This window comes from Giraffa tippelskirchi, chromosome 10, assembly GCF_054371585.1.
Source record: "Giraffa tippelskirchi isolate mGirTip1 chromosome 10, T2T-mGirTip1v1.2.pri, whole genome shotgun sequence".
In the NCBI taxonomy this organism is placed as follows: Eukaryota; Metazoa; Chordata; class Mammalia; order Artiodactyla; family Giraffidae; genus Giraffa; species Giraffa tippelskirchi.
Window position 1 is genome coordinate 90,734,098 of NC_137284.1, and position 14,157 is coordinate 90,748,254.

The 14,157-nt window shown below is 41.0% G+C and overlaps 1 protein-coding gene and 1 pseudogene across 8 annotated transcripts in view; one reads left to right on the top strand and one right to left on the bottom strand.

Moving 5' to 3' along the window:
• Window positions 1-14,157, bottom strand: part of SLC26A5 (solute carrier family 26 member 5) — a 65,788-nt gene that overhangs the window by 26,081 nt on the left and 25,550 nt on the right. For 4 of the 8 annotated variants that reach the window (XM_081535774.1, XM_081535772.1, XM_081535773.1 and 1 more), the window contains 5 exons: window positions 10,721-10,925; window positions 8,365-8,504; window positions 5,536-5,646; window positions 4,279-4,445; window positions 3,542-3,706 (listed from right to left, as the gene is read on the bottom strand). In XM_081535774.1, coding sequence (XP_081391900.1) covers window positions 3,542-3,706; window positions 4,279-4,445; window positions 5,536-5,646; window positions 8,365-8,504; window positions 10,721-10,872 — 735 coding nt within the window. In that variant the 5' untranslated portion in view covers window positions 10,873-10,925. Of the gene's footprint in view, window positions 1-3,541; window positions 3,707-4,278; window positions 4,446-5,535; window positions 5,647-8,364; window positions 8,505-10,720; window positions 10,926-10,987; window positions 11,068-11,325; window positions 11,388-14,157 lie in introns of those variants that run through there. The other 4 variants (XM_081535770.1, XM_081535771.1, XM_081535776.1 and 1 more) reach the window with 3 other exon arrangements.
• LOC145524121 (large ribosomal subunit protein uL23 pseudogene) lies at window positions 11,186-11,667 on the top strand (annotated as a pseudogene).

Sequence of the window (14,157 nt, forward strand, 5' to 3'; positions counted from 1 at the left end):
AATTCTTTGGCACTCAGCTTTCCTTATAGTCCAACTCTCACATCCATACATGACTACTGGAAAAATCATAGCTTTTACTAGACGGACCTATGTTGGCAAAGTAATGTCTCTGCTTTTTAATATGCTGTCTAGGTTGGTCATAGCTTTTCTTCCAAGGAGTAAGCGTCTTTTAATTTCATGGCTGTGGTCACCATGTGCAGTGATTTTTGGAGCCCCAAAAAATAAAGTCTCTGACCGTTTCCATTGTTTCCCCATCTATCTGCCATGAAGTGATGGGACAGGATGCCATGATTGTTTTTGAGTGTTGAGTTTTAAGCCAGCATTTTCAGTCTCCTCTTTCACTTTCTTCAAGAGGCTCTTTAGTTCTTCTTTGTTTTCTGCCATAAGAGTGGTTTCATCTGCATATCTGAGTTTATTGATATTTCTCCTGGCAACCGTGATTCCAGCTTGTGCTTCATCAAGCCCGGCATTTCGCATGATGTACTCTGCATATAACTTAAATAAACAGGGTGACAATATAGAGCCTTGATGTACTTCTTTCCCAATTTGGAACCAGTCTGTTGTTCCATGTCTGGTTCTACCTGTTGCTTCTTGACTTGCATACAGATTTCTCAAGAGGCAGGTTAGGTGGTCTGGTATTCCCATCTCTTGAAGAATTTTCCACATTTTGTTGTGATCCACACAGTCAAAGGCTTTGGCATAGTCAATAAAGCAGAAGTAGATGTTTTTCTGGAATCTCTTGTTTTTTCTATCATCCAACGGATGCCCGCAATTTGATCTCTGGTTCCTCTGCCTTTTCTAAATCCAACTTGAACATCTGGAAGTCCACGGTTCACATAATGTTGAAGCCTCGCTTGGGGAATTTTCAGCATTACTTTGCTAGCATATGAGATAAATGCAGTTGTGTGGTAGTTTGAACATTCTTTGGCATTGCCTTTCTTTGGGATTGGAATGAAAACTGACTTTTCCAGTACTGTGGCCACTGCTGAGTTTTCCAAATTTGCTGGCATATTGAGTGCAGCACTTTCACAGCATCATCTTTTAGGATTTGAAATAGCTCAACTGGAATTCCATCACCTCCAGTAGCTTTGTTTGTAGTGAGGCTTCCTAAGGCCCACTTGTCTGGCTCAAGGTGAGTGATCACACCATCGTGGTTATCTGGGTCATGGAGATTTTTTTTGTATAGTTCTTCTGTATATTCTTGCCACCTCTTCTTATTATCTTCTGCTTCTGTTAGGTCCATACTGTTTCTGTCCTTTATTGTGCCCATCTTTGCATGAGATTTTCCCTTGGTATCTCTAATTTTCTTAAAGAGATCTCTAGTCTTTCTCTATCTATTGTTTTCCTCTCTTTCTTTGCATTGATCACTGAGGAAGTCTTTCTTATCTCTCCTTGCTATTCTTTGGAACTCAGAATTCAGATGGGTATATCTTTCCTTTTCTCCTTTGCCTTTTGCTTCTCTTCTTTTCTCAGCTATTTGTGAGGCCTCGTCAGACAGCCATTCTGCCTTTTTTGGATTTCTTTTTCTTGGGGATGATCTTGATCCCTGTCTCCTGAACAATGTCACGAACCTCTGTCCATAGTTCTTCAGGCACTCTATCAGATCTAATCCCCTGAATCTATCTGTCATTCCCTCTGTATAATCATAAGGGATTTGATTTAGGTCATATCTAAATGATCTAGTGGTTTTCCCTACTTTCTTCAATTTAAGTTTGAATTTTGCAGTGAGTTCATGATCTGAGCCACAGTCGGCTCTTGGTCTTGTTTTTGCTGACTGTATAGAGCTTCTTCATCTTTGGTTGCAAAGAATATAATCAATCTGATTTTGGTATTGACCATCTGGTTGTAACTTTGGAGTTCTCACAGGAGAAGATGAGCGCAAGTTCTTCTACTCTGCCATCTTGTATGTATGAATCATAGATCCCTAATCTAAAGGTCTCCATATTCAATTTTCATAGCAGCCTGATTTTTCCTTCATAGCACTTAACACAATTTATACTTAATTACACATTTATGTGACTTGTTGTTTTGGTTGCTAAGTCATGTCTGACCCTTTTGTGACCCCATGGACTGTAGCCTGTCAGGCTCCTCTGTCCATGGAATTCTCCAGGCAGGAATACTGGAGTGGATTGCCATTTTCATCTCCAAGGGATCCTCCTGACTCAGGGATCAAACCTGCATTTCTTGCAATAGCAGGCGGATTCTTTACCACTGAGCCAGCTGGGCAGCCCATTTATGTGGTTAGTGGTTTACTATTTGTCTTCCCATTGTACTGAGGACTTCTCTATAGCTCAGAGGGTAAAGAGTTTGCCTGTAATGCAGGAGACCTGGGTTCAATCGCTGGGTCAGGAAGATACCCTGGAGATGAAAACAGCAATCCACTCCAGTATTCCTGCCTGGAGAATTCCATAGACAGAGGAGCCTGGCAGGCTACAGTCTATGGGGTTGCAAAGAGTCAGACACAACTAAGCAACTAATACATTTGTCTTTCAATTGAACTGTAAGCTCACTGCTCTGCCTAACACAGTGTGTGACACATGAATTCTTACAAAGGCCATATAGGTCTTTCATTCCAAAAATATCTTTAGCAGCATTTCAGAAGTTTTGATAAGTAGCACTTCCACTGTCATTTGGTTCTAATTATTTCATAATTTTCTCTTTATCCATGGGCTACTTAGAAATATGTTTCTAGTTTCCAAATGTATAGGGGTTTTAAGCCATCTTTAGTTATCGATTGCTAATTATATTGCACAATATGAAACTGAATTTTTATAAGTTGTGGTCAGCTGTACACGACCACTTTCAACATGATCAGTTATTACTATTGTTACCTACGTGCTTGTAAATAATTTATATTTTCTCTGAGTTGGGTGGAAGGGTCTATGTACATTATATTAGATTAAACTGGTTAGGTGCGTTAGTCAAATGCTTTATAGACTTCCAATTTTCACCTGCTTGAGCAAGCAGTTTTTCACAGAGAGATGTTATCCCAGAATGACTTTAAATTGGCTTCCCTGGTAGCTCAGATGGTAAAGAACCTGCTTGTAATGCAGGAGAACATAAGAGACACAGGTTCAATCCTGGGTTGGGAAGATCCTCTGGAGGAGGATATGCCAACCCGCCTCTGGTACTGTTGCCTGGAAAATTCCATGGGCAGAGGAGCCTAGTGGGCTACAGTCCATGGGGTTGCAGAGTCAGACACGAATAAGCAACTTTCACTTTCACTTTCCCAAAGAGAACCTAATCTGATTTTATGAAAAAGCTGTCTCTGGAGCTAATTAGGCTAAAGGTGTAGCCACCAAATAAAGACCTGACAACAAATTCCTTGTGCGGTAGATAGTATCACATATTAATGAAATGAAACTTTAAGGTTTAATTCCCCTTGTAATGCTCTTCTCAGAAAAGCCTTAGGATGACTAAATCTTCTCCATTCTACTGAAATTTTTAGAAATAAGCAAAGTGAGTCTTGAGATACAGGAGAGAAGGAGGAAAAATAAAGAAGGGAAACAAGTACCAGTAAGTCAGGAAGTTGCTTACTTACATACACCACTGAAAAGATCCCACTGTACCGCTTTGTTTTAACTCCAAACAGGTATTTTAACATGGAGGTGAAGACATGCACGGCTGCAGCGGTGGTAAACCCACGGACCAGGGGCTCCGTGAGATATATGGCCACAAATCCAAATCTACAGACACCTAGGCAAAACTGTTTTTTTTTTTTTTTTTTTTTTTTTTTAATGACAAAAAGACAAATAAATCACATGATAGATTAGGAAGTTAAATCCAACAGAAAACATCCCAAAGTTTTTTCCGGACCACTTTCTAACACTACAAATTTGTATCTATAGCAGGTAAGTAGCTAACAAATCAGTCAGTGGTTATTCAGAAAACAACAACATTTGGAGGGGCCTGGAGCCCCACAAAGCACTGGGCACCCTTTCTATGCTCCCTGTCTTTCAGAAGTGTGGGCAGACTTAGTCATGTCATTGCTTGCTCCTTCCAGGCAGATAAGAAATGCCTTTTCCCATTACCAACCTACACTGCTTCAAGCTAGTCTTGCTTTTAGAGCCTTTAAAGTACCCAACTGAAGCTATCTAGTTCCTACTCAATATCAATTTAAGTAAAGCATGCAGTGGCACTGGCGTTCCTGAGCTACAAACCCCAAGCTCTGGAGTTTTGCTGGCTGACCCTGCCCACCATGTAGACCAGCCAGGAGTGCTCAAAAGATATTTATTAAATGAGCAAATGAGAGCTTATTTCCATATCTGTGAGTCTTACCTGAATGATTCCTGAAAGTAAGGTCACAGACATGGCAACTTTCACTCTCAAGGCATCTCTTGCCTCTGTGCCGTTGGTTGCATTTACTCCTCCTGGAATGACTATATCATCTGGTACTAATCGAACAGCCACACCACCTATCATCAGGCTAATAACTGCAAATGGACCTGAAATAATGAAGTATTAATCAGAGAAATAATTTTCAGCATATCTGATGTGATTGTTGCCAGTATCCCAGGAGAGACAGGTGAGGTCAATAAATCCTCACTGAAATAACACTGCACCGTGACAGAATCTTCCATTCCATACACTCTTCTAGAACTTTGACATTTTCCCATGAAGAGGTGGCCTAATTCCTCTCTCCTTGAATCTGGGTGGACTTGTGGCACGCTAATAACCAAAAGAATGCAGCAGAAGTGATACTGCGTGACCTGTGAGGCTACGTAACAAAAGATGATATGGCTTTTGCCTGAGAGCTGTACTGCTTGCTTGTGCTTCAACCTTGTGTATGAGAAAGCCCCAGAAAGGACCCCATGGAGAGAGGGTGGGGTTGAGAGGTAAGAAGAGAGGGAGAGGGAGAGCCGCCTCCTATAGCTGCTCTGGCTCTAGCTCCCACCTGACTCTCAATTGCTTGAGAGATGCTGAGCCAAAACCGTCCAGTTGAGCCCTTCGCAAATCTTGATCCACAGAAACTATGAGAGATAATCAAATGATTGTTTTTAGCTGCTAAATTTTGGGCGTGCTTGTTACCCAGCAATGAACATCTGAGACTTGTGTGTGTGTGTGTGTGTGTGTGTGTGTGTGTGTTGGCTGGTAGCACCCTCAGGCAGCACTATTATGGAACCCATATAAGCCTGATCCTAAATACACGAAAGAGAAACCATGTACAATTCAGTGTCTAAAATAAGATGCAAATGCAATGTATGCATAGCAATAGGAACTTGAAGTACCATTAATAAAATAAATAAAAGGAAAACACAGATGCAAGCAAATTTCATTATGAACTGAAGTACTTACATCACAGATTTCAACAACTACTCTTTTTAGACAAGAAAACTGTCTTTTTCTATTATGCCCATATTATAAGAAAGCTATTAATTCTAGAAATCTTGAGGGAGAGTGTATTTTTTAAAAGCACCTATTGGGCATACAGTAACAAAAGTTTAATATCCTAATAACAAACATGCTATTTCTTTGGCACATTGCAAAGCTGGGAAATCCAAAAGGAAATAGTAAAACATCAACTATAAGGTTTACCTATGGATATGTGTCTGGAGGTTCCCAAAAAACAATACATGATAACGGGGTAAAATGAAGAGTATAGGCCAAACACTGGAGGCACAGCTGCCAACATTGCAAAGGCTAAACCTGTGGGATTAAGACCAAACAGAAATGGGGAGATCGTTAGAAAACAGCGGGCTCTGAGTATTTTTCTCTTGGTTCTTTATCTATGACGAACAAATGAAAACCATGTTAATTTAAGCTGATGTGTCTTAACATGCCCACACTTCCGTCCCACTCCTACACAGAATCTTGTATTTGTGCTCAGAGAGTCCAGGCTGAGACAGTTTTCCTTGTCATTCCCTCTTTACCTGGAGTAGATTTTTTTCTGCTTTAATCTTTCCCAAATTAGATATTGGCAGAAAATCTTACTTGACTGGCACAGCTGTAATCTGCTGTTAATTTCCAAATGTTGGCTGCTTCTCCAGAGGGGTGCTTTGAGGGTTCTCTGGAGACCCCTTTTCAATGAGGAGCTCCCAGTGTAGCATTCCCTGGCAGAGGTAACACCCCTCCCCTGATCTTGGCCCCTTCCAGGTTACAGATCTTATACCTCTTCCAGGTTCTTTCTGCTGGCAGCTGCTTATGCTGTAGACAGTCTTCTTGGGCAGGTTACTTTCAAATGATCCAAGCCTGGTTACCTCCCAAAGCACCCTGTAATGCTTTACCCCCAGGAAACTTTGCAAGTGCAGGCCACATTCTGCTGTTCTAGGTGGTTCACACCATTCCACCTGTAGATTTACTTTTCCTGCAATAGTGCCCACAAACTTCAAGGGACACACTTCCAGTGCTCCAAGTGGTTCTGTTGCAGTCCTTCTTTCCTTCCTTGACTTTAGGTGGAGGGTAAATGCATAAGGCCTTTTCACCTTTCTCCAGAAAATTCTCATTCCTAATCTCATGCCAGTCTCCTTGTCCCCTCACATGCCCAGCTTCCTCATTCTCCAAATCAATCCAACAGCCAGTCCTGCTGATTTTACCTATAAAACATAGTATGTATGTTTCCAATTCTTTCCATTTTTACAGCTACCATCCTATATCAAGACGGAAGAAGGTCCAAAAAAAGTTGCAGAATGGCATTTCAGTGAAAACACAACTATGCAAAATCCTAAAATTTCTCTGAAGCATTTGTCTACGTGTGTTCACTGCAGCCATTTTTTGAAGCTCTGTCAGTCCAACTTGACTGAACGTCTGTCTAGATCCTACTTCCCACTTCAGATGCTGAGTTTATGTTTGCTCTTTCCCACACCCTCACCTCTGCCTTTAAATATGTCCCTTTCTCTGTCCTCTGGTGCTAAAATGGTTATGGAGAATGGTCCTACACCTGATTTAAAGCTTTGTTTAACAGGTTTAATAGATTCAACAACTCAGTTACTTGGCAAATTGAAAATTCAACTAATTGATCACTGGGGAAAATTTTTTTTTTAATTTGTCATTTAGTAATTACTTTTCAGGAAACTGGAGAGGGAACAATTTCTCCGGCCAGCTAACCTAGAGGCTCGTCAAGCCATTATCATCTTTTGATTACACTGAGTCACTGTTGCCTCTAACTGGTTTCCCTACATTCATTCTGGTACCACTCCCATCAACCAAGTCCCTTCCCCACACAACAGTCCCAGAGATCTCATAGCAAAAAACAAAACCCAAGGGGAAAGCAAGCTGACAAGCTTTCACTGGACTCAGAATGGAATCCAAAGGGGCCTATCGAGGCTGTGCAGACCTGCTGCTGCCCATCTGGCCAGCCACTGGCCCCTCACTCCCCACACTCCTAGCACACTGCCTTTCTCAGAATACTTCAAACACCCAGTTCTTTTCCTGCTAACTGCCTTCACACATGCTATTGCCTCTTCTTGAAATGTATTTCTTCTCATTCTTTATCTGCCTCCTACTCATCCTTCAGGTCTCAGCTCAATTTCACCTTTTTTTTTTTTTTGCCCATGTGGAAGTATGAAGTATTAATTTTAGATATCAGACAAGAACAGAGCTAAATAATCCAATTTTATTGCAGCACTGTAAAAAACATCCCTTTACCACAGTGTAAGATTTAAATGCATATTAGCAAGGGTACATATGATATAAAATGTAGTAAAGTGGTTGCTGCCCTGCCAAGTACTTCCAGTCCCTACTCAGGTCCTATTGCAATATTGGTCAATCTACTTTCTTAATGGGCTTCTGTGACTTACCTACTTAAATTAGGTCCCCATATTATTATCATGTCAGAGTGCCCTGTATCTTCTTTCATAGTGTTTATCATCATTTGTGCTTAAACATTTATGTGTATTTTTATTTATTTCATGCTTCTCTCTCTAACTGGATAGTTTCATGAAGACAGGGAGGGCCAGGTTACACACGTGTGAACAGATGAATAAATCAATGAGCATTTTCTTAAATTCTTGTATCTCTATAAAATCATACAACTGCAGAGGAATCCAGTATATCATGGTACCTTATAATTAGATATGGACTTAGTCAAGAACCTTTCTTTTTAAATGGAGTATAGTTGATTCAAGGACAGCCCCTAACAACATGTTCATGGAGTTAGAAATTAACTTGGCAAAGGAAAGGCAATGACCCACCAGTTCCTAAATGTATTGATCTGTAAATGTATCATCATATTCTGCAACTAAAAGCTCTGGGGCTTTTAAAGGGTAAAATGTTTCTGAAGAATTACTCTAGACAGGAAAAGGTGCTAGAACAATGTGATAAAAATTATAAATTTAAAATCATGATGAAATTAAACAGAAAAAAGTTAACACAATTGTTTGAGATGGTATATCAGAGGAAGAAAAAAAAGAAGTATATTCTACTGACCTTGAGGAAGCTGCAGCACCCCTGTGCTTATGCCTGAGACCAAGTCACCCAATACATACTCTTTGAATTTGTATGCAGGCAACCACTTGGTTATGGGGAGGAACATGTAAATGATATTTCGTATTTTCTTAGGAGTACATCTGGAAGTTCAAAGAAATAGATAAATGAGAACCATTTCTGTAGAATTCACATCAAGGCATTTTCCCTTCCTTATATTCTGAAACAAAAAGGAAAAATTCAAACTGGTGATGAGGGTGATTTTTCTACTCTGCAGAGGTTGGAGAGAAGAACAGCTGCTTATTATTTTTTAGAAAATAGGAACATCTGAATTGCCTTCACTCTAATGCTCCACAACTGTCCATGAAAAATAAGAAAAAGTTAGCTTCAAAATAGTTGAGATATCCCAGAAACCATTATTTCAATAGGTGAAATCTTTAATGTGCTTTCTGTGTTGATGTAAAGTATGGGAAGTACTTACTGACTGAGTTAACTTTTGATTGTGGAACCACTGACCAGCATCTACCCATTTAGTTTTCCCTCTTCTTTTTTTTTTAAAACATTTTTATTTTGTATTGGGGTATAACTGACTAACAACGTGGTGATAGTTTCAAGTGAACAGCGAAGAGACTCAGCCATACAAATATAGATAAGTTTTCCCTTATAAAATGAAAGGAATTCACACAGGTATTATGAGCTTTATAAACATGTGTTCAATGCTTTAGGGTCTTTGATTAGGTAAACTCAAAACACCATCTGTCACTGTAGCTGAGTCTATGTCTGGCTGTCTTGGTTAGGTGGAACACCATGGTAATAAAAGCAAGGCATTGTATTTAATCCCTGGATATTTTAATTAACTTTGATACAGAGACTATATCCTGGGCTTTGGTCAGTCCTCTTGCCTGGTCTATGCCTATAAGAGTATAGATGGATGAATTCCATCACCACTGTGACAGTCTCAAGTCCTCTTGGTGACGAGGAAGCTTTATTCCATTTAAAAGGATATTGCATTATTGTGAAGTGTTAGTCGCTCAGTCGTGTCTGATTCTTTGGGACCCCATGGACTAGAGCCCACCAGGCTCCTCTGTCTGTGGGATTCTCCAGGCATGAATACTGGAGTGGGTTGCCATGCACTTCTCCAGGGGATCTTCCCTACCCAGGGATCGAACCCGAGTCTATTGCATCTCCTGCATTGACAGGTGGGTTCTTTACCACTAGTGCCACCTAGGAAGCCCATGCATGGTATTTTATATAGTGTCTTTAGTGATTAAAAGTACTTGGTAATTAGATGTAGAAAGATATTGGAAGCAAAAATGTAAGGCAACTATGACAAGAGCAATGAATCTGAGTAAAACAAACTAGATTTGATAGCAATCTCCCTGTTTAGAAAACTGAGATATTAATAATAGCTACATTTATATAGTGCTTTCCATGTGCCTTGCACTGTGCATAAGTTAACAGATTTTAACCCCAGGAACCCAGTGATGTAAACACTATTACTATTCCCATTTTACAGAGGAGGAAACCAGTGCACAGATGGTAGGTGGTTGGGATTAGGATTAAAACTCGACAGTCTTGACTCCAGTGTATGTATTTTTAACCTCTCATGATGTCATACCTAGAGCACAGGGTCACTGCAAAGCTTAAATGAACACAGCACAGGAGCTGTGGTCTCAATGGTTCAGGAGGCAGCAATCAAATAGTTTGCACAATGAGGTGTGCAATCAGGCACACAGGTATTATCAATCCCAGGCCTGCCACATTACTGTATCTGTGTTTTCGAAATGAAGAGTCACAAGACACTGAATGTCTTTGATAGCTTCAGTGGGGGACTTACATTCATCGATTCAAGGTGCTGGCACATAGAGTAGAAGCAGGAAAAAGACTAGAGTGGTTGGAACATTCCTGAAATGTAAGAGGTGGATATTTTTGCAGTGAGGAGAAGGATCAAGCCATTTTATTGAGGAGCTTTGGAGGAGAGTTGAAAGGTTAGGAAGACAATGAGATCCTATGTCCTTCTCCTGGCTGGGATCTCCCCAGCTTCACAGTCACTGAAAGCAGTGGATATTTTAAAGGTGTGTGGAGAACTGAGAAGTGGATTGTTTATATAAACCTTTATATGACATAAGGCATAGTTGGAATTTCATATGGTTAAATGCATAATAAAGCTTGTGTTCCATCAAATATCTACCACTGAATGTAGATGTGGACATCTGAATGAACCATGTGGACAGCTCTGCAAATCACGAGCACTCATCATTTGTTTTTTCCTCCACATCACAGATTCTCTTTGTGCATTTAGCCTTGCTTCTCTCATAACTGAATGACAGAATAATGGAAACAGGCTGAAAGAACATACGTGAATGCCTGTTTCAGCTTATCCCCGATGGAATCCGAAGCCTTGTCCTTCTTGTGCAATCTTTCCTGGAGGACCGGATGACTAAAGATAGGTCTTTCCACATGGTACCGCCGGGTTGCTCCAAGGATTTCATTTTCTTCAGCATGATCCATAGTACTCTGAAATCATTCATCAACAGCAGGAGACAAGCATTTCCTGAGTGTCACTAAGGGAGAAAATAAAAACTCTATTTCAGATGCCAAAATCTTACTGATGATAGTTTCTTACCATCTCTTCCTGGCAGTGTTATTGTAAGTTCTCTAATGACTTTTTCATCTTCGAACACCCAGAGCACTGAACCTAGTGATCTGGACAGAGTAGGCACAAATAAATGAAAGGAAATTAAGGTCAATAAAAAACATATGACATTTCTTCCCAGGGCAATTAGTGGGTAATGGGTATACTTAAAACAAAGGATGGCTTTTCATGAAGATGGCTCCGAAGGCGAAAAAGGAAGCCCCTGCCCCTCCTAAAGCTGAAGCCAAAGCAAAGGCTTTGAAGGCCAAGAAAGCAGTGTTGAAAGGTGTCCACAGCCACAAGAAAAAGAAGATCCGGACGTCACCCACCTTCAGGCGGCCCAAAACACTGAGGCTCAGGAGGCAGCCCAAACATCCTCGGAAGAGCGCCCCTAGGAGAAACAAACTTGACCACTATGCCATCATCAAATTCCCCCTCACCACTGAGTCAGCCATGAAGAAAATAGAAGACAACAACACACTGGTATTCATTGTGGATGTCAAGGCTAACAAGCACCAAATTAAACAGGCTGTGAAGAAGCTCTATGACATTGACGTGGCTAAGGTCAATACTCTGATCAGGCCTGATGGAGAGAAGAAGGCATATGTTCGACTGGCTCCTAACTATGATGCTTTGGATGTTGCCAACAAAATTGGGATCATCTAAACTGAGTCCAGCTGGCTAATTCCAAATACAAAAGTTTTCACTATGTAAAAAAAAAAAACAAAAAACAAAGGATGGTATTAAATTCAGTGGACAAATATTGTAGCAATTGGCTCTAAGTCAATATTAAGGAAACAGTGAATTAGGCTGACTCTAACAATTTACGAATGCAAAAGTAGGAAGTCAAGAAACACCTGGCGTAACAGGCAAGTTTGGCCTTGGAGTACAGAATGAAGCAGGGCAAAGGCTAACAGAGTTTTGCCACGAGAACGCACTGGTAATAGCAAACACCCTATTCCAACAACACAAGAGAAGACTCTACACGTGGACATCACCAGATGGTCAACACCGAAATCAGATTGATTATATTCTTTGCAGCCAAAGATGGAGAAGCTCTATACAGTCAGCAAAAACAAGACCAGGAGCAGACTGTGGCTCAGATCATGAACTGCTTATTGCCAAATTCAGACTTAAATTGAAGAAAGTAGGGAAAACCACTAGACCATTCAGGTATGACCTAGATCAAATCCCTTATGAGTATACAGTGGAAGTGACAAATAGATTTAAGGGACTAGACCTGATAGACAGAGTGCCTGACGAACTATGGACAGAGGTTCGTGACATTGTACAGGAGACAGGGATCAAGAAAATTCCCATGGAAAAGAAATGCAAAAAAGCAAAATGGCTGTCTGAGGAGGCCTTACAGATAACTGGGAAGAGAAGAGAAGCGAAAAGCAAAGGAGAAAAGGAAAGATATTTTCATCTGAATGCAGAGTTCCAAAGAATAGCAAGGAGAGATAAGAAAGCCTTCCTCAGCGATCAGTGCAAAGAAATAGAGGAAAACAACAGATTGGGAAAGACTAGAGACCTCTTCAAGAAAATTAGAGATACCAAAGGAACATTTCATGCAAAGATAGGCTCGATAAAGGACAGAAATGGTATGGACCTAACAGAAGCAGAAGATATTAAGAAGAGGTGGCAAGAATACACAGAAGAACTGTACAAAAGATCTTCACGACCCAGATAATCATGATGGTGTGGTCACTCACCTAGAGCCAGACATCCTGGAATGTGAAGTGGGCCTTAGAAAGCATCACTACGAACAAAGCTAGTGGAGGTGATGGAATTCCAGTTGAGCTATTTCAAATCCTCAAAGGTGATGCTGTGAAAGTGCTGCACTCGATATGCCAGCAAATTTGGAAAACTCAGCAGTGGCCACAGGACTGGAAAAGGTCAGTTTTCGTTCCAATCCCAAAGAAAGGCAATGCCAAAGAATGCTCAAACTACCGCACAATTGCACTCATCTCACATGCTAGTAAAGTAATGCTCAAAATTCTCCAAGCCAGGCTTCAGCAATACGTGAACCGTGAACTTCCAGATGTTCAAGCTGGTTTTAGAAAAGGCAGAGGAACCAGAGATCAAATTGCCAATATCCACTGGATCATCGAAAAAGCAAGAGAGTTCCAGAAAAACATATATTTCTGCTTTATTGACTATGCGAAAGCCTTTGACTGTGTGGATCACAATAAACTGTGGAAAATTCTGAAAGAGATGGGGATACCAGACCATCTGACCTGTCTCTTGAGAAACCTGTATGCAGGTCAGGAAGCAACAGTTAGAACTGGACATGGAACAACAGACTGGTTCCAAATAGGAAAAGGAGTCCGTCAAGGCTGTATATTGTCACCCTGCTTATTTAACTTATATGCAGAGTACATCATGAGAAACGCTGGGCTGGAAGAAACACAAGCTGGAATCAAGATTGCCGGGAGAAATATCAATAACCTCAGATATGCGGATGACACCACCCTTATGGCAGAAAGTGAAGAAGAACTAAAGAGCCTCTTGATGAAGGTGAAGGAGGAGAGTGAAAAAGTTGGCTTAAAGCTCAACATTCAGAAAACTAAGATCATGGCATCTGGTCCCATCACTCCATGGGAAATAGATGGGGAAACAGTGGAAACAGTGTCAGACTTTATTTTTTTGGGCTCCAGAATCACTGCAGATGGTGATTGCAGCCATGAAATTAAAAGACGCTTACTCCTTGGAAGGAAGGTTATGGCCAACCTAGATGGCATGTTTAAAAGCAGAGACATTACTTTGCCAACAAAAGCCCGTCTAGTCAAGGCTATGGTTTTTCCAGTGGTCATGTATGGATGTGAGAGTTGGACGGTGAAGAAAGCTGAGCGCCGCAGAATTGATGCTTTTGAACTGTGGTGTTGGAGAAGACTCTTGAGAGTCCCTTGGACTGCAAGGAGATCCAATCAATCCATCCTAAAAGAGATCCATCCTGGGTGTTCATTGGAAGGTCTGACGTTGAAGCTGAAACTCCAATACTTTGGCCACCTTATGCGAAGGGTTGACTCACTGGAAAAGACCCTAATGCTGGGTGGGATTGGGGGTGGGAGGAGAAGGAGACGACAGAGGATGAGATGGTTGGATGGCATCACCGACTCGATGAACATGGGTTTGGGTAGACTCCGGGAGTTGGTGATGGA